Here is a 23,546-nt window from a genome sequence, read left to right on the forward strand (position 1 = left end):
AGTAAACTGATATGCGATTATTGCGATACCTTTTCAATTGAATTTATTACACAGAGTATTTACAGTATTTTTAGTGCCAGAAAAGGACAGCATCCCAGCAATATTTCCTTAAATAGGTAGTCAGCCTATCCTTCATCTTATTATCCGTGTTTGTTTACACATCATTTGTTTATTTTGGACTATCAAATGAAATCATCTCCTGTTTATTTTAATTCATAAGCAATATTTGCTTCTGCGTCGTCACAAAAGGGTAGGTCTGCTATGGCTCTAAAGAAGTAAATAGATCAAGAACATAACAAACAACTAAAATAATATTATGATATGCTTTTTTGACTTGACGATCGTTTCTTTTAGTCTGGACCTCTGGATCAGGGCACCTTAAAACGAGAACCATGCGTTTGTAAAAGCTTGACCTAGTAATTGCATTATGAAATTTGTTATAAATAAGTAGGTAGATTAAATATTTGCCATAAATATTGTTGAGAGATTGAACAACTTTTTGACTAGTCAAAATTTCATTAAGAAATCGAACTTCTAATGAACAAAGTTTCAGTTTATTGGATTTAACAGTTAGGGTTATGTTTTAATATACAGGGTAAAGTGAATAATACCAATAAAATTCATTATTTAAGGGTGAAATTTCACAACTATGTTAAGAATGTGCGGACAGATTTGAGTCGGTCAAAAAGTTGATTCGCCCAGATATCAAACCAATTCAAATATGTTACACCTATAACACCTATTGTGTATCGTAATATCGTTCTTGAGCGGTGGCGTGCTCTTGTGTTGGAGGCCAAAACAAATTTTGGGGTTTTCTGCTAGCCAAGTAATTAGGTGAGTAACTGTTGTGTAAGTAATTGCTATTATGATACAGAGTCTTAAACAATCATAATCTCTATCTCTACCATTCAATTGCTAGATGATATATGTACAGTCAAGTGCAAAAATACGTAGATAAATAAGTAGGTAGATTAAGTTACACCTATAACACCTATTGTGTATCGTAATATCGTTCTTGAGCGGTGGCGTGCTCTTGTGTTGGAGGCCAAAACAAATTTTGGGGTTTTCTGCTAGCCAAGTAATTAGGTGAGTAACTGTTGTGTAAGTAATTGCTATTATGATACAGAGTCTTAAACAATCATAATCTCTATCTCTACCATTCAATTGCTAGATGATATATGTACAGTCAAGTGCAAAAATACGTATCGATTTTATCCGCTCAAAAATATGTACCGAGACTTTATTCCGCCGACATAAAGTGCTATGGGGCATATTTTTGATAAGTTGTACGCACCCATATTTTTACACTTGACTGTACTAACTATATAGACGTACAAGATATGTATACGTTCTGCGCGCCTCGATGTGATAATTTTACGGAAACGCTTGTGTCAACCAATGTTCTAATTTCCTGGTATCAAGTCTGTAACGAGAATATACGAACTTGAAAAAAAATATATATATAGTAGTCCTCTGATACTTACTAATGTTCATGAAAATCGTTATTTAAACTATAGTTAGTCGGTATTTATACGATTTTAAGCTAATCGTACAGTTTAACTCGTGTATTTTTAGTAACACACTTTAATGTCACATTCTCCGCTCAATTAAAGTAATTTTAAAACATGACACACGCTCTTAATCAACATATCTAATATATATCCTAACCGTTACCACACTCAATCAGATCATTAGGCCTCCTAAAAGATATGTATATAAAATTAATTTAAAAAAAGTTGAGACTAGTCCGATTATAGTTCATGATCCACAACGCGCAGATCTATGCTATTTTGTGAATATATTTTAATCCTATAACGTCTACTCTACCTTGACATGATAAATAATACAGTAAAATTATACTTCCTAACGCAAAATAACTACCGCTTTCCAATACTCTATAATTAGTTCGCAAGGGCAATGTCGCTGCCATTGAGCCTAATATTATCTGCGACGGTAGCTGTCTATTAAAACAAATACAGTTTTTGCGATACAAGTGAGTAAAGTATGATTTTTGCAACGGGTGTTGATAAATACGTTTTATCGATACAAGCAAATTTTATATCGATAGGTACACATTGCAAATTTTCTATATGCACAATTGCACATGTATGTATATGGTACAACGTTTTACAGTACATAAACATTATGGTCCTTTAAATCTTCGGCATGTGTTAATTATCGCACTAGTGCAGTAAACTAACATATAATGTAATACTTGCCATTGACATTGACCTCTCGGACGGATCTTTAAAAATACTGAGATAAAACGTATAGTTCGACTCAACATTCATAACAACGATAACTTTGTTTTAGAATAACTATTTCAAAATAATATCTAATATTGAAATTTATACCAAGAAAAGGCTGGTAGCAGCCTAAAAAAATGTGGCCTGTTCAAGTGTTCAATAATTATATTTTTCAGTTTTTGAGGTCTTAAATCTGGAAAAACTAATTTGGACCCAATTGATTTTTTTGTGTTTTGCATATCTATCCCCTGTATATATGTATGTTCATAAGTAGCCAATTATTTTCATTTTTCTATTCTTTGAGTCGTAATAGAAGTTTTTACTGTGCAATGCGCCGAAGGAATATTAAAGAAGAAGAACTTAAATAAAAAAAAATATTTGCCCGATATTTAAAAAGCATTTAAAAAGGGTTTTACTTTTGTTCTGATACATTTTTTGTGTGTAGAAAAAATAATAAATTATGCAAGTCATATCCATATTAATATTGAAATTGCTACCTGAAATCCGCTCTCTACATATAAAATGATTTTCCACTGATCAGATGTCATATAAATTATATTAGTGATATATTTTATGATGCGGCATTTCATCATACTATCTTATGTCTAGAATGTTACTAGATGCGTTGAAGTAAGATAAAAGTGTCGTTTAATATTTAATAAATACAAAAACTGCAAAGACTAAATAATCCCATCCATACGTCTATTTTTATCAGTCTTTCAAATTGTTGTAAATAGGATGTAGTCTTCTTTTGAATAGTGTTAAGGCAACAAATAAATCTGATAATTATGCTACTTTGTGTGTATTTGAAGCGGCAAGGTCAGACAGTTCTATTGCAGAAATGTCCTAGTAAGCGTGCTAATTGGTGTCATTTTTTCCTTGTAGACATACATTGTAACTGATCTTAGTACTATATCGCGCTAGGATGACTAGGATGTGTATAACTCCGTATAAGATAAAGTCCAAGAAAATAAATACCTTACGCCGTGTCTTGCGTGGGTGACCGTCGCCGTCGCGTCTCATACTTCCATATCGATAAGGTTTGATTTCGTATGCGTCTCATCGCCGTCGCGCGACCATCGCGCGACCGTCGCCCACGCAAGCCACGGCGTTAGAAAGAAAAATATACGTTCACTGATCATATTCACCAATTTTAACAATTATCAGTCAAAGGAAAGGGATCGAATTGTCAAAACTCAAGTATGTACTAAAAATCCTGTATCAAGAGAGAGTACCTACTGTGTACGTACTGTGACAAAAAAAATTGACGATACGCCTCCAGACACCGTTCTCTTTGTTCGACATAAATATATCAATATTTTCAAAGACCTTTGTGTGACTTATTTAGCGACATTACTGAAATAAATGTTGCTAGGAGCATATTGGTTTTCCACTTTTCCCGTCTGGAAGACAATTTATTTACAGATAGCCTTTATCATAATCTTCTGCTCAGATTGAAATTGTTAATCTAAAAAGAGATCTTACCAGTATTTGATAAGTCTATCATATGTCATAATATCTTTAATCGCCCTTCAATTTAATTATATTTAAAAAAAAAAAAAAAATGAGGTTCCTTGTTTTAAAACAACATAATATCATCATTCCCTTGCCCTTTTCCCATTATTTGGGGTCGGCGCAGCAGATCATCTTCCTCCATTTCTCTCTATCAGCCGTCATTTCCATACTAATACCTTTCACTCTCATATCGTTCACACATTCCATCCATCTTTTCTTAGGCCTTCCACTACCATTGTATCCATCCACTTTCATATTTACCACTCGTTTTATAACATTGCTTTCATCCCTCCGCATTACATGTCCATGCCACAGATGTCATATATACCATAGATCAAGCAAACGTATCTACTTAGCGTGTCAAATGAACTCAGTGAAATCCACTGAGTTGTCCGTCTTTACTCGCAGCTTGCAGCTTTCGGGCGTCAATTTTTGTAAGTTGAAGTCAACCAAAACATAAAAAATGCCTCGTTACGTGATATTCAATTACAACAACACAAAAATTATGAACAATCAAGAGCCTGAGACATATTTAAAATTACAGGCAAGAATCAACTTCAGTACAAAATTTGACACGCTCGGCCCCTATACAAATATATGAATTTGTTTCTTCTATCTAAATTAAGTTCTGTGGTCCATACCATGCTAATCTACTTCCTCTCAATTTCTCTGTCACTGGCGCTACTTTCAGGCTTCCTCTTATATACTCATTCCGAATCCTATCCAGTCTTGTCACACCACACATCCATCGCAACATTCTCATTTCATTCACATGCAGTCTTCTCTCATCATTCGTCTTGGTGGCCCAGCAGTCACTTCCATACAGGACGACAGGTCGGATAACTGATTTATAAATTTTCCCCTTCAGCCTGAGAGGCATTCGGGGATCACATGTTGTGCCTGTAACCTGTCGCCATTTCATCCATCCTGCGTTAATCCTGTGCTGAACTGCTCTGTCGATCTCGCCATCTCCCTGAATGAGGGAACCCAGGTACTTGAAATCCGAGCAGGTAGGCAATATTTCGCCATCTAGTGTCATGGCAACAGGGGCGGAAAGACCGCCGAAGTCACAGTAAAGATACTCTGTTTTGGATCTACTGATCTTCAAGCCAACATTTTCCAGCCTCTGTTGCCACTTCGCTAACCTGCCTTGTACCTCGAGTCCCTCTTCTTCGACAAGAACGATGTCGTCGGCAAAGAGCATGCACCAGGGTGCCTCTTCCTGCATGTCCGACGTCAGAGCATCCATTATAAGCACGAAGAGGTATGGGCTCAATGCCGAGCCCTGGTGCAAACCCACAGCCACACCGATGCTGTCAGTAGTTCCAGCAGCGGATCGAACACGCGTACAAGACGATCTGTACATAGCACGGATTAGCTCTACATACTTCCCAGGCATACCTTTCTCTTTCAAGGCCCACCACAAAACCTCACGGGGAACCCGATCGTAAGCCTTTTCCAGGTCGACAAAAACCATGTGCAGATTTTTATGCGCGCGCCTGTACTTTTATCACAGTTGGCGTAAGGCGAAAATGGCATCTGTCGTACCTCGACCGGGCATAAATCCGAATTGATTTTGCGTTATTTCACACTCTTCTCTCATTCTTCTCTCTATTATCCTCTCCCAGACCTTCATGGTATGTGACATGAGCTTTATTCCTCGATAATTATTGCAATTTTGGACGTCTCCTTTGTTTTTAAATATTGGTACCAGCGTACTACTGCACCACTCGCCAGGTATGCGTTCCTCATGCAACAACTTACCGAAGAATACACTCAGCCATTTCCATCCATCCGCACTCAACAACTTCCATACTTCAACTGGTATTCCATCCGGGCCCACGGCTTTTCCATTCTTCATATTTCTTACAGCCATTTTCACTTCTTCCACACTAATCTCCCTAACAAGGCCCAGATTCAATGGTGGATTTTCAAGCACACCATTCCATTCATTAAAACAACATAATATATTTATAACTATTTCATAATTTTGTATGTAGACATTTTCGAAGAAATATTACTGATTAAGTATTCAATTTTACATGACTTCCAACAACCGAATTCGAACAATATGCTGCCTTTATTGTTCAACAATTTACTAATTATAAGTAGTAATTACTATCAATAATACAAACTGTCATTAAGCGCTATCTTTTCATGGTCATCAGTTAGGGGGGTGATGTTGCTTATGTCCATGGGCTGCGATGACTTCTTCCCATCAGGCGGCTCGTCTGCTCGGTTGCTGCCTATATTATAAAAAAACGGGCATAATTATACTCGCAATATACTTACGTTAGCTTAGTTAAACTCTTCCAAAATAAATATAATTTTTTTTGTAGGTTATATTAGGTTTCTTTTTTTTTTTAAGTTACATTATATTTGGACTTTATCCAATTGTAAGATGATCGTTAGACTTGGAAAAAAACACAAGACTAATATTTTTTTACGCCAAATTTTACACACCCCTTATTTTTAACAACAACTGAACCTTAAAACTTCACCACATGATTTCCGTGAAAAAGTAGTATTATAATACATAGATACATTTCTTTATCATGACGCAAATCTGTCCGTGTTATCGATACTTGCTGATTTGAATATTGCAGAAACGTAACATCACATTGACAGTACACGAAGAACTCTCGATAAAGTGGGACGTGGGACGTCACTACTTGATTATATATACATTTTTCGCGCGCTTTTTTTATCACGTGAATAGTTTAAGTTCGTAAAGGTGTGATAGTATTTATTATATTACTGAGTTGTTATTGTTTTAGAGATTTGTGTTGGGTTTAAATAATTAACGAGATTTAAATACTAAAATTTAACGTGTGTCAATATTTAATAATACTACATAGTCTGTGTTAAAACTGTGAAAGTTCGTATGGTGCTACAATAAGAATATTAAAGTTTTATCACTTTATACTGTTAGTACTACAATATTGGACATTCTAATTAATATAACATTTTAACATCGAATTAGTGAAGTGAATGTATTAGGTCTTACAAATCCGCGCCCTAAAATTTAAACCTGTTCAATGAAGGCTGAGTGTAGAAAGAAATTCTTTAATTGAAAGGCGATGTAATATTTTTAAAATTTTTATCCTTATGGCCGAGGTGACCTCACTTGCAAGGTGGAAATACCCACAATACAGATGGTCAATATTTATCTCAAGCATGTGTAATGTATGTGGACATGTAATCAAATTCGCCATATGACTTTTGTTTTTACAGCATTGTCAAAGAAATGGTATTTTATTAATTAAAATATCTACTTTTTAATGATATTTATACTTACAATCGCTGTATCGTAATACGAAGCTGAGTTCATTTCATTGAATTTTTAAATGCTAACACAAGTGAGACAGCGATTATTTTCACTCCTCAGTTTCGCTAATTCGCTATCATAAAAAAAAATCGGGAATTCCAAAGAATGCAACTTGCATCATAATCGTCGTTGGCGACCCAGTTCCTTTATAATAAAATTATAACAAAACTTTTACCTTATCATACATATAATTTAAATGACAAAAAATCCTCCAATTTCATGCGGGCTTACCCCACTTGCCGAAAATTTATCATGTAATAAGATATAAAAACCGGTTTCAACAAAATGCTCTTAAACAACAATATATATTAGGTCATATTAGTGACGAATGTAATGAAAATGGCATTGTTATTATTATTACGTACGCCCACAAGACAACATTGAATACCAATGAATTTCATAATTTCACATTGAGTTATATAAGGAAGGAAATTCCGAGAATTACTGTATGTGCAATAAATTGAAAGAGATTTCTTGTATGACCTAAATAAAAAACCTTCGAATTCAAAAGTTTCGTAATTTTGTCTTTCTTTTTCTCAAAAGGCTTGGACATTAAAAGCCTATCAACAATACTTGGCAAGGTATAATTTTATTTTATACGGCTTGTGCCAGATCATTCAACTCGAAGGTTTAGCAATTTCTTTATTATTCTTATCTTTTATCAAACAAACAGCTGTTTTCTTTGGAGTTTATAATACAATGATGTAGTTGAGTATTCTTACCCGATAGCTACGTTGACTAAACGAATACGAGTATTTTGCTATCAATGTCAAAAGTTGCATTGACGTCAATAAAGTGTCAAAACTGTAAAAGTAAAGGCGGCGTCACACCGTCATAGGAGTGATTGTGTTCAAGATTTCACTAAATCAGATCTATCTGTCGAATAAGAGTTTTGAATGATTCACGGTTATTTTCATTAGACTTATATTGACCACCCGCCACCCACCCCATCGCCATCCACCCGCCTTCGTCAGTTTTCCGTGATCATGATGCATGCAACTGCGTCGAAATATCGGGAGCTCGACAAAAATCAAAAAGGTAATCACGGTCTATATCCCGGTCAATATAAGTCTATCTGTCGAATGTTAGCGTTGAAATTGCTATGTACATAGTACAGTCAAGTGCAAAAATATGTCTCATAAATATGGTACTACGCTCTTATTACACCGGAATAAGATGCTATGGGCCATATTTTTGAGTAAGATGTATACACCCATATTTTTACACTTGACTGTATAATAGCAGATATGACACATATTCTATTGCAATATCGTTACATATCCTGGGTTCACTGTTTGCTGATTACTCAACCATTCCACATATTAAATTCATATATTACAGATAGATGGACGCATTATTAACAAGTAAAACAAAAACACATACCGATACATCATATTATATTGTATTTCAAGAAAATTTGATGTTTTGTTTTGGCGAATAATGGAACATATAATACTGAAGAAATTTGTTCCAGTTATAACTATAACAGCGATAAATAAAAAAAGTCCATAAGTATAAAGATAAAACAATCACAATCAAGTCTTAGTACAATGAAACATAAAAATTCTAATAACTAAATAAATTAATAATTACAAATAAAATTAAGACTAATCCAAACTACTCACTTGATCCACTTTGAGTCCCTCCCGTTGCAATTCGGAGCCCATCAGGCTCGTTATATTGTCGCATTAATTTACGATAAATAGTAATCATGATTGAAGATCTTTATTAATTATCAATAAATCTGCCTCTTTTTTAATTAATGGAAACTGTTAGATTACCTTTTGAAGGTAAAAATAGTTTAATTACTCTGTAGTGCAAGCAAGGCAAGTGCAGTCGCAGTCTCGGTGGCGATTTTATTTTATCATTTTTTTAATTACAATACAATATACAATCGTTTATTTGCCAAGAGATATTTACATTGGTACATTTTTCAAGTAGAATTTAACATAAATTACAAATTTTCAATCAAGGCTACATCCGTCCGGCCCCAAACTAGGCACAGCCTGTATCTTGGGAACCGAAAAAGCCGAAAAATTACCTAACTTATTTTATGTTATGATGCAAAAAGTTGTGATTTTTTTTAACAATTTATATTTTGTGAAACGTAGTTTTAAGACAACAATGTATTTACACTGATTCAAACTTTCACGATTTTTACACATATTTCTGCTCCGAGACCACGGGGACAATGCCGTCCTTGAAACGTCGGAGGTTAGTGTTTAAAACATAGTGTTTAAAACATAGTAAATACGCGATTAAGTCCCGTTTGCAATTTTAAACAATGTATTTGTCTGCAGAGTTCTCGTTCACGGTAGTTAGCCACAAATACGCCATAAGTATGTGTAATGGCGAACCTAATCGCTATATAATGTAACTATAATTATTTTGTAGTGTCAAATATGCTCACGTCATTATACTTCTGAAATCTGAATATACAAAATAAAAGTCACTCTTTTGTCTATTATTAGGTTCTGTGTATCTACTTTTCAACTGTCGTATTTTATTTCATCGCTTTTTTTATATTCTCAGCAATTCCCGAAAAGTTTGTACATTTGGATCACGTCTTTAATTTTGATAAAAATTGGTAGGCTGGTACAGTCCATGATGCTGAGCAAGATCCACTAGGTTTCCCAAAATTTCCTACGTAGTTTGTATGAAACTTTCCTTTTTTGTTGCCGAAAATGTATATGGTAACAAAAAAGGAAATATCAATTTTTATCAAAGTCAAAGACGTGATCCAAATGTACAAACTTTTCGGGAATTGCTCTTCTACACTTTTCTCATCAGCCTTCATTAATAATGTCATTTTTTATTTAAATCAGAATTCGCCTCAAATAAATACGTATAACACAGAACTAACAATGCCCAGTGTGTGCTAGTCAATATATAGTGAGACTGATGTGTTTATATAGAAGAAAAGTTATTTTTGAATAAAACAAGCCAATATGAGGAACGGCAAGCGCCCTAGCATAGATGAAGAAAAAGAGGAGTTGAATCCCGAAAAAAAAGGATGGTAAGTATAAACATATATGTTCTTATTAAAAGGGAATACTCGGTCGCATTCACCATTATTATCTTTAAAATCTATTAAAGCTTGAAAAAAATAATATCCTCTGGGTCTGGAGTTCAAATCTCAGCTAAGGCAGTATTTTTCCACTTTTAATCTTATTCTAAGCTCTTCTATAGAAGTCTTGTTCAAAATAAATTTTAACCAACGAACTGCACAAATTTGCTAGCTAGACCCTTTTTTCAGGGAAATAGGCTAAATGTAAGGGGTTGGGGTAGCCTACGGACAAAAATCAAATGAGGACGTTGATCCTCAAGTAACCAAACCATTTCAGTTTTTTTCCATTCCATTAACCCCCGACGCAAAAATTACGAGGTGTTATAAGTTTGACGCGTCTGTCTGTGTGTCTGTCTGTGGCAGGCATCGTAGCTTACGAACGGATGAACCGATTTAGTTTTCGTTTTTTAAATCTGAATTAATCGGGATTGTTATTAGCCATGTTTGATTTAAAGCAATGTTATAGTGTAGGCTTATGCCCTTCTAAAGTCGGAAACTTGTCTAACATGTCTGAGATGCCCGATAAATCTTTAATGTCAAGTCACGTCAAGTGCACCGCCCGATACCCGTTTATCTATGAGATAAACGCACGTTGTGATGTTGTGATCGGCTGTCCGTTCACGTGATTCTTCCCGCAAGCACGTGCTATTCTTTGTTCATTAACTTTAATAAATGAGCAGGGTATCTAGCCTACGTCACTATCTCTTATGCTTCGTAAGCGTATCGTAGCTAGTCTGTATCTTTAAGGCAATCATCATTGTGCGTAGCCGAATGCACAAACGCTCACGAAACGCTCACGATAATTTCTCTTTCGTAGCTATCTATCTCTATCGCTCATACGTATTGGCGCGACAGACTACCTTTCGCAGCGTTTCGATTTCGTTTCGCGTCGCAAAAATGCCATTCGGCTACGGGGCCTGGTAAGGTCACTATCACTACGTGCTAGACCAGACCGGTTGTCAAATTACATAAATTATTTTTTCTACTCCCGTGTTGTTATTCGTCATTTACCGTGTCGTGCATAGATCGTTAAAACCCTACATAAAAGATGCCCGCCCCCGGCCGGCGCCCCGCGTACCCACGCATACGATATAGCTCTTACAGCATTGTTAGGTAGCCGTTAAGGGATATAGCGGGCCGCGGGGCGCCGGCCGGGGGCGGGCGGCGGCGCGGGGGAGTGCGAGCGACAGGGTGAGTGCAGAAACATTGCAGAGGACAAGTCAAAATACTTGTAGGAAACAGTGCGAATTTCACGAAAGTTATTCTAGAAAACTATTCAAAAGTATGTGCATGGTCGTAGAAAAAATATTGTATGCAACGGTGTTTAACTGAGTCAAAAAATACTCGTGGCGTCTTAATAACAATTTTCGGCTTCGCCTCAAATTGTTACCCACGCCACTCGTCTTTTTTGACCTCCTTTAAACGCCTGTTGCATAAAATACTATAATCTATTTACATTAACTTGATTAAAGAGCCCTAGAATATTTAGTTCTAAAATATTTACTCACGTGTGCGTTATATATTAGGGTAATGTTCTTAAATATTTAAAGCAGGTTTCTAGTATGGCCGATTTATTTGATTACTTAAGCGGTTATCACACTGGCGAGGCGCCTCATTATTTAACTGCATAAATGATGATAATAGCCTTTAGCCATTGAACTTGGAACAATCCCTATTGTTCCATGTTATAATACGTGACTATCCACTTCAAAAGGGTTCGTATTCGTGTACTTAAAGTTCAACAAAGTTCAAATATGAGATTTATGTTGAAAACGCAGATAGAGAGGACTTTCTTGCTAATACAAATCATTTTTGTTCATTAAGTATATACGAAACTTCGGAAGTCATCACTGAAAAACGTTTACAGTACTAAAAGGAAAGATGGTGTCGATTTAAAACACTCCGGTCGTGTTCTAATTTATCGCCACTCGTTTCGAACTTCTTTTTTTACGCACTTGTATCGTAATATTCGTAATGTACAATTTCAGTACAGATGGTGCTTTTTTTACGCTCTAGTAGTCCCTTATCTGTCAGATCGAAACTTCGGAGGGCCATCTCTAATGAAAAACGTCCTACAATACACGTGTGAAAATTTCCTTTTTTACACACTTGTATCGTAATGTACTATTATTCAGCAAATAGACCACGAGGGTCTTTTACATGTCAACATACATTAGATTGACAACAATTCTCAATATAAAAAAAATGGAAATATTAGTTACGTCTTCGGTTAGCGCGATAGCGCGATAACTATAAACTCGCTGACCACAGACGCTGTAAAGTGTTCGAAACGTCGGGGTGTATTGTAAATTTATTATATACGCAATAAAATCCGACTGAAGAGTTTTATTTCAATTGAAAATATTCATTATTCATGTATAAAGCCATAATAATTAATTACTTTAATTAGATATACATATCTATCTAAATGTCTAATTACAACTAAATCTACACATTTATAAATAATCACTGCTCTGGATATTAATTAGTAAATACATCAATTAATTCTTCATTAAACAGATAGTTGCTACAACAGATAATGCCTATGACCAATCCAGTTTTAATACTTCGAATGTCCTCTAAATGAGGTACTCTCATGAGTAGAATAACAACTGTTCTTATCTAATTTATTATTTTATCGTTACAAGTTTTATCGATAAATCTGCGCTCGTCACTAGCTGCTCCGTTGACAGTTGGTATTACCGACTGAGTCGCGATGCGGTACTACGAGATCACGATCGGTGAATTGAGTTGATACTTGACAGTTCGAGACTATTATATATTCTGTGGTTCGAGTGAAAACGACGCGAGTTTTTGACGTTTGTAGCTGAATGGCGGGATATTTAAAACGTTCTGTCTGCGTTCTGTATTTACTTGCACGCTTCAAGGCTAGGGTTACGGAGTTATATACTTATATAGAGTTATACCTATAGTTAGGTTTAGGGTTATGTACTTTGCTTTGAATTAATATCTTCAGTATTACGTTTAAAAGTGTCCCTGTGGCGTATTTGCTGAATAAATGATTTTGTATTTTGATAAATACGAGAAAAGTACGTACACTTATTAACGATTTAGCGAAATAAAATAAGAAATCTGACATTCTTACAATTTTACCAAATTGAATTTTGAAATTAGTAATTTTAATAATTGGGTGAAATGTAAATAAGGTGCAATAAAATAAAACCATACCGTTTCCACTTATATAAACTCACAACTCACGCCTGTAATACCAAAAGGGGTAGGCAGAGCACATGCAACTACTGAAGTTTCAGTGCCACTTTTAGCAATTTACGGGACAAAAGGAAACGAAATCGCACCATTGCACTATTGCAGTGACAGGTTGCCAGCCCACATCACAATGGGGAGGCACATTGAAAGGTTATGACAGATGGCGCCACCCTAATAGTAATAGTCCATTGCACAGATAAAGGATTTCATACGTGAGAGCGAGAAGATGTTATATTTTTTCTGTCTCACGCATATAAATGACAGTAACATGCCTTGGCACTTGCACAGGCGCCGCCTGGCGGGATAAATTTGTCAATGTGCGTCCTCATTGAACACCCACGGGAGGAAAGGGGTGAAATTCTTAACCCCTAACACGAGCAACCTATTCTGTTGTGTAATATTGTGTGAAACGTGCTGTCAATACCCCCGTAATCTCAATAGTCGCAAAGGTTAGCTCCCGTCAACAACATTCATTATTAGTTGTATTGCTAACGACTTTGTTCGTAGATACGAAATCACATGACTGGGTAAATGGAGCATTTCTTGATAAACACAGGGATCTGCAACCCTTTAAGGAAATAACAGTATTTTTTTTAATATCCGTGAGGCACTTGTAGCCAATAGCCGTTCGAGTTCGAGTTGCTCTCAAGCTAGTGAATTGTTTATATTTTTTGGCAATCGCCAAAGTGAAACCGATAACAGCTAGACTTACCTAATACCATACTTAGGCTAATAATTCTTTGGCATATGCGTAGTTTTTAGATATACATAAGCCGCCATATTTGTATATAGCGAAGGACATTTTAAAACATTTTGGCAAATCTCATGTAAAAAAAAAAAAAATATTTAAGTCCGGTCCCTTTTCGTATTAGTATCAGAGGCCGGGAAAATAATTTCCGGCCAAGTGGGTCCGGTGCGAGCGAGGTGATAATAACGGGAAGTTTTTTGTATAGTGCTTTTTCAAACATACAATGAAATAAAAAAAAATGCTCTAAAGGACAATACTTTATAAAAAAAAGTTACTTTGCAGGCCTAGGCCTGAAAAATTAGTCCTCTCGAGTTTTCGCCAAAAACTTTGTCCATTTTAAGGAACTAAAGACAATATTTCATTGCAAGAAAAATTATTTTTCGCCACTTTGTCCGTTCTAGCAAGTTAGGCATTGGTTTTTGCTAGTTTATACGAAACAGACTTCCAATACTAGTCAGTGAAATTAAAAGTGTTGATAAACAAACTAAGTTACCGCAAAAATCTCTTTATGACAGTGATTTTTATTACAAAAATAAATTATTACATATGTTATTTAGCATTTTTTTAAACTTGCTCGTTTTTTTTTCATACTAATCATAATTAAACATTTTGCAAAACTAGCATTCATTAGCAAATTCTAAAACTCAATAAAATACCTATACTGATAATAGTTTTCTTTAAATAGATTTTTCGGCCAACGACCAATAGGGCGTCATCCATATATTACGTCACAGTGTAAGGGGGAGGGGGGGGGGTCATACTAAATGTGACAATCCCTGTTAAAGGGATACAAAAAAGCGTGACATAGGAGGGGGGGAGGGGTCCAAAAACCTGAAATTTGGTGTGACGTAATATGTGGATGATCCCTAGGTGGATATAATAAAAATCCATTAACTTCTCAAACTAAATTATTATTGTAATTTATTATGTATTCGATACAGATCGATTATTAATTAAACATTAAACAATAAATTATTTTCTAAAAATAATCTAAGTTTGTAACAGAATTATTTACACTATTACTTACTATTTTCCTTTAATATTTAAAACACCAATAGTTCACATGGGTATTAAAAGGTTTCATTTAAATACCTATAAAATAGCATGTACAAAATGCGAAAATAATAATGATTTAGTATTATTTCCTCAATTGAAACGCAATTTGGCCTTTATCACAGTAATCGCTGGACCAATGTTCGTCCATCCGCGAAGTTGCGTTATCGCCCGTCTTACTGACCACCTCACCAAATCTGCCCCAGTTATATATTGACTTTCTTACAAATCGGGCAACTAAAATAAATAAACTAGGGAAATACTAAAATAAATAAATAAAGAACCCTAAAAATGTGCTCGGTTTTTGTGAAATTTTGACGTGAAATTTAAAGTAATAAGTAGCTATGCTATAATAGCGAAATAGTTATTTAACTTCTAAGTTTTTCTCTCTAAAATCTCTAAATTTAATATTAGTATACAAATGAACAAGAACTAGAACTAAATATAAGTGTGCCGTGTATGTGTGTATACTCGAAAATATTAACGTGAAGTTTTAAGTGTTACATTTAGGTACTACCTAGGGCCCATTTATCAAAAATTAAAGTTACAAGTTACAAGCGGAAGTCTCTTTCCAACTTGTCATATTAGACATAGACAACCACTTGTAAATTGTAACTTGTAGCTTCGAGAAATGGGCCCTAAGTGTTGAGAATTGGATTTAGTTTTAAAAATTGCGTGACAAAGTTAAATAAGATTTGTAGGTGTACAAATCTCCTGAAAAAAATATTATTGATGTATTTTTTTCAATACTTGTGTGATTTTAATCGTGTTTGTGAACAATGCGTATGAGAAAAACGTTTGTATTGTTCGAGTCGGACCTAAATCGTGAGGAGAGAGAGCCGCTCTTGCAGGATTGCGACAATGATTGGCAAGTCACTTCTACACTAAATATAGGGAACTTGACTGTAAGGTGAAATACCCCATAAAGGACGGTGATGCCATTATGGACAAAAAAACACAAATCCTTAAAAATAAGTATCTAGAATTAGTTTCTAAAAACTGACGGCTATGTACCATAAACTAGAGTTGTAGAGCTGTTTCATTTTGAAGTTTCAATTAATTCGGCTATTTCTGAAGGATTTGGCGACAAGATAAAATTCATCAGTTTACTGAAAAAAATATCAAGACGAATTCTTAGTAATGTTGCTAAGAGAGTTGAGTTCATGCATAAAATAATAAAAAAATAATACTCGGTGTAAACTTGAATGCGTTTTACTTACTGCATTAAACATGAGATAAGGTATAAAACATACTAGTTTGTTGCTCCAAAGATATAAAGAAATGGCGTTATTTTGCGAGTGTCCATTACTGAACAATTTACAAAACCAAAATTTACAAGAAACAATCCTATGTTAAAATAACTCAAACTAATTGTATTTATGGTATATAAGGTCCTAATTTATTAGTTGCAGATATTTTAACACATGATACTTTACATTAAAATAATTAACTTTAAATATAAATTAAGAAATCTTTTCATGTAACTTTTTTGATTTCATTTTCCTAACAAAAAAATTAATTATAATTTCGTCTAAAAAAAATCATCATGTGCATTATCACATGTCACAATAACACTGTCTGTCATGTCATCATTTGTGTAAAGGTAAGGCATTTTAAAATAAAATTTATTTTCAAACGACACAATCCAACGGAAAATAACATGACATTGACAATCAAGTATTTAATTTATCGACGTGAAGTGGCCAGTTACAGTTAAGTGGTACGTAAAAGAGGTACTAGAATCTGTTCAATGAGTTTTCATTTAATAATCACATAAACAGGGTGTTTTTACGTAGCAAATTAGTTTTTCCGTTTTCTCCAAAAAAAACATCGTAAAAGCTATAATGTTTCACGGTTTAATATACTCCAGAGACCGAGTACTATCAGCTGTAAAAATATCTGCATCTAATAAATTAGGACCTTATATAAAATTGACTCATTGAGTATCAGTTGGCTTTAAAAGTAAAATTTTAAACTTATTACACTGTCCATAATGGGGGATCCATTACTGGAGAACTGCCGTCCATAATTGGAGAAAAAACACCTAGTTTTAATTTGTTAAGTATGAAGAAACTAATAGGAGTATCCATTCTGCAATACGCTTGAAATGTAAAAGAAGGATAGGACATTCAAGATTTAACACGCTTAGCGGTAGATTTTTTACATTTATGAGTGAAATATCAAAAACAGGCGAAATTTTTTCTTAAACTGTTCATGATTGGGGCCGTTACCTTACTTGAAACAAAATATTTTTTATAACTTCAAAGCTAAACTATCAGACAAATATAAGAAAAACATGGATAGAAGTTATTTTTAAATCCAATTTCTATTGAATAAGTCAGGTAGAAATATATAAAGTAAGTAAAGTAACTGAGTTGACCGGGACGTGACGTCACTCAATTCGATTTCATATTAATTCCACATTAGCAAGACGTTGAAATTCGTTTTGACAATTCTTAAAAAGAAGCTGATTTGACTAGGAGGCAAGTAGCCTATTATAGGACTATCTTACACAGACTGAATTCCACGGTAAGCTCAAGAAGGCTTGTGTTGTGGGTACTCAGACTACGATATATCCATATAATATACAAATATTGAATACATAGGAAACATCCATGATTCAGGAACAAATATCTGTGTTCATCACATAAATAAATGCGGTATTTGAACCCAGGACCGGGACTTAGCAGCCAGGGTCACTAGGTTTTTAGGTGTTCAGAGGGTTAAATAGATGTGCAAATTTCGGAATAGACATATAGATCCTGTCAGACAAAATATACCTCTAGAAAAGGGCGCCAAATATAAATTCCCCTCCTTCATTTCGTGTGTCCCTTTCGTACACATTCTGTCAATTCTGTGAGCGTAGCCTAATGCACAAACGCTCACGAAACGCTCACGATAATATCTCTTTCGTAGCTATCTATCTCTATCGCTCTTGCGTATTGGCGCGACAGAGCCATGACTACCTTTCTGCGGCATTTCGATTTCGTTTCGCGTCGCAGAAATGCCATTCGGCTACTTGAATTTCTAACAGTTTCGTGTGTATTGAAATATATGTTTTTTTTTTTGTTATCCAGGGCACGCGCGCGTCCTAGCCAACAGTTCAACGTCGTGCGACGCGTCTACCAACAGGACGCGTTGAACGAAGACGCTGACTACCACGAGCCCGTCCGACCTTGTAAGTTTCACATCTACTCTTCACTGGCACATACTGCCAGGCCTACACTGAGAGAAATTTGCATTGTGAATTTAACAAGTTCGACTTGTTGCGGGTTTATCCGTTTGAAACAAAAGTATTTTAGTAAACGGAATAAATCACAATGTTGATGATACAAGTCGAATTTGTTCGAACAACAAGGTCAAACTTGTTAAAAGATATTTGATTGAATCAGCCAAATATATGTTTAAAACAATACGAGTCATGTTGCTTTTATAAAATCGACTTGTTGATTCAAATAAAATGAAACTTGTAGAATGTACTAGTTACACTTAACAAAATCTAACTTGTTGTTTGAACCAAAGAGCACGTAGGCGCTATTATAACACCCCGCTACCCCTTTAATTAATTCACCCTTTATTAACCTAACACTACCTAACTTAAGTCCAAATTGTTAGCCCTAATTAAAACAATACACTATTAAAAATTGGCCATTAAAACAAATACTGTGATCGTCTAGTAAGTGGAAGGACCCCGTAGTTGTGCGTAATAATCCAGATTCTTTTTACCTTTAGGAACTTGCTATTAGGGTTAAATTAAAGTTGTTATAAAATAAGGCAGTAATATATTCACTTGAGGTATAATAAGCAGAGTGAACGACATTTGTGAAAGAATTTAGTGCGTTGAGATAAGAGTGTGTGAGAAGGGTAAAATTGTGTAAGGAATATAAATACAGGAAAAATATTAAAAATATATACAAGACATTATTTAAAATGGGGTTAATTGTTTCCGACCCACGAGTCCCTTATACGTAGGAATAATAGGTGTATAATATAATATAGCCTATTATAAGGACCTCGCTCGAGCATATGGACAAACCAGGTTGCTGGTTCAATTTATGTTTTATCAAACATTGAACAAATGGGATCCTTAGAACAAAAGTAAGCTGATGTAAAGTGTCTTTGCACTACTTAAAAATGTACTACCATAGTAGTAGATATCAAATAATTAGTCAAGGACCCTTTAATCCCGGTATAATTTTATATGTTTTGGGATGTTTCTGCAACCAAGTCCTCTACCGTCAGGATGGAAACTGCTCTGCCTACCCCTGGTCTATCAAGGAAACAGAATATCTATTTTGATACCCATTATTGGGCCTATTCATTGACCTTCTTTTGATACTAAGACAAATACTTCATTGAACTAGCCTTTCGAACGACAAATCCCTAGACTCACACGCCATCCCATATATATATTTTGGTTCGGCCTTAGCCATCGAAAGTTGTCCAGGATCCCAAAGTATAAATTCTATATGCGTGCAATTTCCCACGTTCCGAGTATAGTGGTCCATTGCTTGACATCGTGTTTCACTAGTCAATGCTAGAATTGTTTGACTTCCCAGACAACGTTTTCGTTAACCATATTATGAAAATGGAATGATGATTCCAAAGTCTGCCAATCTCGAGGCCAGTGTCAATGATTCAACTTTAGTGAACAATCTTATTTTTATATCAATGATTCTCCTTGATAGCGACAGGATCCTAACATCCATAGATGTCCTATGCCTCCCTAGTATTTAGTATTAGTATTAATTCCCACAAGTTATCCTTTAACTCTAATAAAGTTTACATGTTAAGAACAATAAATAAAGTTATTAATCCTACTTTCATTGAAATAGCAAAATTATCTTACTTAGGAATGAGACAATAGTATGGAAATCCTTCTAAACACCCAAAGAGATTCTAGCTAATAGAATGTGTATGTACATAAAGTAAATATGTGTAATATTTTATGTATCAATTTTGTTACATGTAGTAGTTGTATTAGAGATACTCAGATCCTAATTTTAATTAATAATATTCCAAATTAACCGTTAGTGTTAATTGTATGTAATAAATAAATCGAAATTTGAACGACTTTAAATAATTTCCACATAAATATAACATTCATGAATATCTTGTTCATATGAAATGAATAAGTACCACTATTAAAATTATCACCTTCAGATAATAGCACTAATCTAAAATTACAAATATAAACACATTCAAAATAAACAATTTGGACACTTACTTGTAGTCTTCAAGTCTATTTTACCAAAATACCTTCTCGCCAGTCTCCAACCTCTCAATCTTGTACCTCAAGTCCGCTTCTTACTTAGACTCCTGATGTGTTCCTTCAACGATTCCTAGTCAAATGACTCTACCTAAACCTCAGATGTGAACACCTCAACGTTCCCTCGCCGAATGATCCCCTCGACGTTCCCTAAACTAATGACCTAAGTCCACTTTCCCCTACTTATATTAACAATATGTTCTCTTCAACGCTCCCGAAAACTAATGACCCCATCTCCTTATTATCTTTGATGTGTTCCCTTCAATGTTCTCTAAACGAGTGCTCCCCCGCCGTTCTGCCCGCGCCGTTTTATACACATATTCCTTAGCTCCGCCTACCATTAGGGTGACCAAATTGTGTGTTGTCCTGAATCAGAATAAAATAAAATAATGTCCGTACATAAATATTTGTGGCAATGCAATTTGATATAAATCGACTCCTTTCAACTTAGTATTAAGTCTATCTACGTTTGTAATTTAAAAAATGGATAACAATTAAAAAATAATAATCTTTTAGCATAACTACTATAGGTATTTCTTCCCATTTATTTGACCATAATTTAATCCTTTTAATATATACAATAACAATATTTCAGTTGATAGAATATTTCGTAAATTTTTCTTACTTTACCGAAAATCACATAGACTCGTTAAATTCAAGAGGAATTCCGCCATTTCCCTAACGTGTGGTCTTCTTAAAATGGCAAATAGTGCCTATTACGCCGATTGTGCCAGTTTCGCCGGAAACGCCTATTGTGCCGGTTGTGCCCATTGTGCCCGTTCAAATTCCGAGAATTTCTATTTTTAATTTGTTGGAATTCTATTTCGTATGTAACTTGTTTTCGTTTTATTTATTTGCAATTTTTAAGTTTTATCTCTATATGCATTTGTTTCTCAAGTGCAATTATTATAGGTATATCTTATGATTTGAACTGAGGACTGTGTGGTCCGTTACACTATTTTAACCAAAAACTTGTTGAACGGACATGAAAATTGGTTGTTTTTTCTCTCAGTGTAACGTCACTCGCTCGCGGTTGCGCTTTAAGTACCTACCCGCTAGCTGGTTGCCTCGAGGTAACAAATGTCCTGTGTAGTCGCGTGGCACGTACCTTATTGTTCAGAGTTTTACGTAGTAGGTAACTTATTAATATTAATTAGATAAAGCGTAGGTATAGTGTTGCGAACAGCGTTTTTCAGGTAAGGCACTGGTCCTACAGAAGCTAGTAAACTATGAATCGCTATAAAAACGAACAAAAGATAATCACTCCCGTTTAAATAAAAGAGACACGGCGATGTTTATAGTTACTCGCCCAGCGGTGAGCTATCAATATCGCCGTGTCTCTTTTATTTGCACGGGAGTGCTTATCTTTTGTTCGTTTTTATAGCCGATAGCTCATAGCTTACTAGCTCGCGGTGGGACCAGTGCCCAAAATTTGAAAGAATTTTAGAAGCGGGCCAGATTTTCATCAAAAATATTATATATACATATAATTATATATATTGTGGACACCTTACACAGATCAACTTAGCCCCAAACTAAGCAAAGCTTGTATTATGGCTGCTAAGCGACGTTATACATACTTAATTAGATAAATATATACTTAAATAGATAAAATGCATTTTTACTATAGTTCTGGCTATATCAGTCATATCACACAGTGTCTTAAAGGACCGGTGACGGGCCGGGTAACCCTTTCGCGTCATTTTTGGTAATATTTTTAACATTTTTTTTAAACTGCTGAATATGCCTTGTGTAACTTGTGTAGTTAAAAACCCGATATATCGCTTTTCAAAGCAAAATATACAAACAGGCTTTGACAACAAAATGTAAAACCATTCTTCTCATTTCCAGGGAAATACCACGTAAGGAAATGCCTCCGAGACTGCGGCATTGCAAAATGTATCTCCGGCGGTCTTCCGATCCTGGAATGGCTCCCGCAATACAAAATCAAGGAGTACTTCGTTGGGGACTTGACCGCTGGAGCGACTACTGCTGTCATGCATATACCTCAGGGTAAGTTATCAACTGTAAAGAGTTAAAGACCAAAGGTTGTGCTCCGGGCTTTCGGCCGTATGTGGAGCTCGGCCTTCAAATTACAGATATTCAAACAATTGCTATCTGGATGCTTCGGTCTTTGGCACTACGCGGAGCTCGGCCTTCGAATTTAAACAACCAACTGGTACTACATCCTGTATTGGTATTTAAGCGATTACAATCTGGATGCTTCGGATCTTTGTATGCGGAGCTCGGTCTTCGAATTACAGATATTAAAACGATTAACCATCGAGACGCTTCGGGTCTTTGACACTACGCGGAGCTCGGTCTTCGAATTACAGATATTCAAGCAATTACCATCGAGACGCTTCGGGTCTTTGGCACTACGCGGAGCTCGGTCTTCGAATTACAGATATTCAAGCAATTACCATCGAGACGCTTCGGGTCTTTGGCACTACGCGGAGCTCGGTCTTCGAATTACAGATATTCAAGCAATTGCTATCTGGATGCTTCGGATCTTTGGCACTATGCGGAGCTCGGTCTTCGAATTACAGATATTCAAGCAATTGCTATCTGGATGCTTCGGATCTTTGGCATTACGCGGAGCTCGGCCTTCGAATTACAGATATTCAAGCAATTGCTATCTGGATGCTTCGGATCTCTGGCACTATGCGGAGCTCGGCCTTCGTTAGACAGTCCACTTGTACCGTACATACCGTATTGGTATTAAAACGATTACAATCTGGACGCTTCGGGTCTTTGGCATTACTCATATGTGGCACATTATTTACGCATCATATTCGTAAATTATAATTTTGAGTGATATGTTTGTAATAAAAATATTACTTTCTACGTGTTCTAGCAAATAAATCTAAGCGATACAAGCCATCTGTGAAAATCTCTCAAAAAACATCTACTAATTTGTATTTATGTACAAATAGATATTTTTGTTTTTTATTTACTCGAGTTACTCGTACGTAGTGTGTTCTCAGTCTGGTTTGTAATAAAAATATTACTTTCTACGTGTTCTAGCAAATAAATCTAAGCGATACAAACCATCTGTGAAAATCTGTCAAAAAACATCTACTTATTTGTAT

General features: G+C 35.3%; 1 protein-coding gene across 1 annotated transcript in view; it reads left to right on the forward strand.

Annotated features, from left to right (window-relative positions):
* The first annotated feature begins 6,387 nt into the window (after positions 1-6,387).
* The window catches only part of LOC125236787 (sulfate anion transporter 1), a 37,973-nt gene continuing 20,814 nt past the window's right edge, over positions 6,388-23,546 (forward strand). Inside the window, 4 exon segments of the mRNA XM_048143713.1 lie at positions 6,388-6,495; positions 9,915-10,105; positions 18,263-18,363; positions 22,306-22,467. Of these exon segments, the coding sequence (XP_047999670.1) occupies positions 10,038-10,105; positions 18,263-18,363; positions 22,306-22,467 (331 nt within the window). The 5' untranslated portion in view covers positions 6,388-6,495; positions 9,915-10,037.

Source organism: Leguminivora glycinivorella, chromosome 19 (assembly GCF_023078275.1).
Source record: "Leguminivora glycinivorella isolate SPB_JAAS2020 chromosome 19, LegGlyc_1.1, whole genome shotgun sequence".
Lineage (NCBI taxonomy): Eukaryota > Metazoa > Arthropoda > Insecta > Lepidoptera > Tortricidae > Leguminivora > Leguminivora glycinivorella.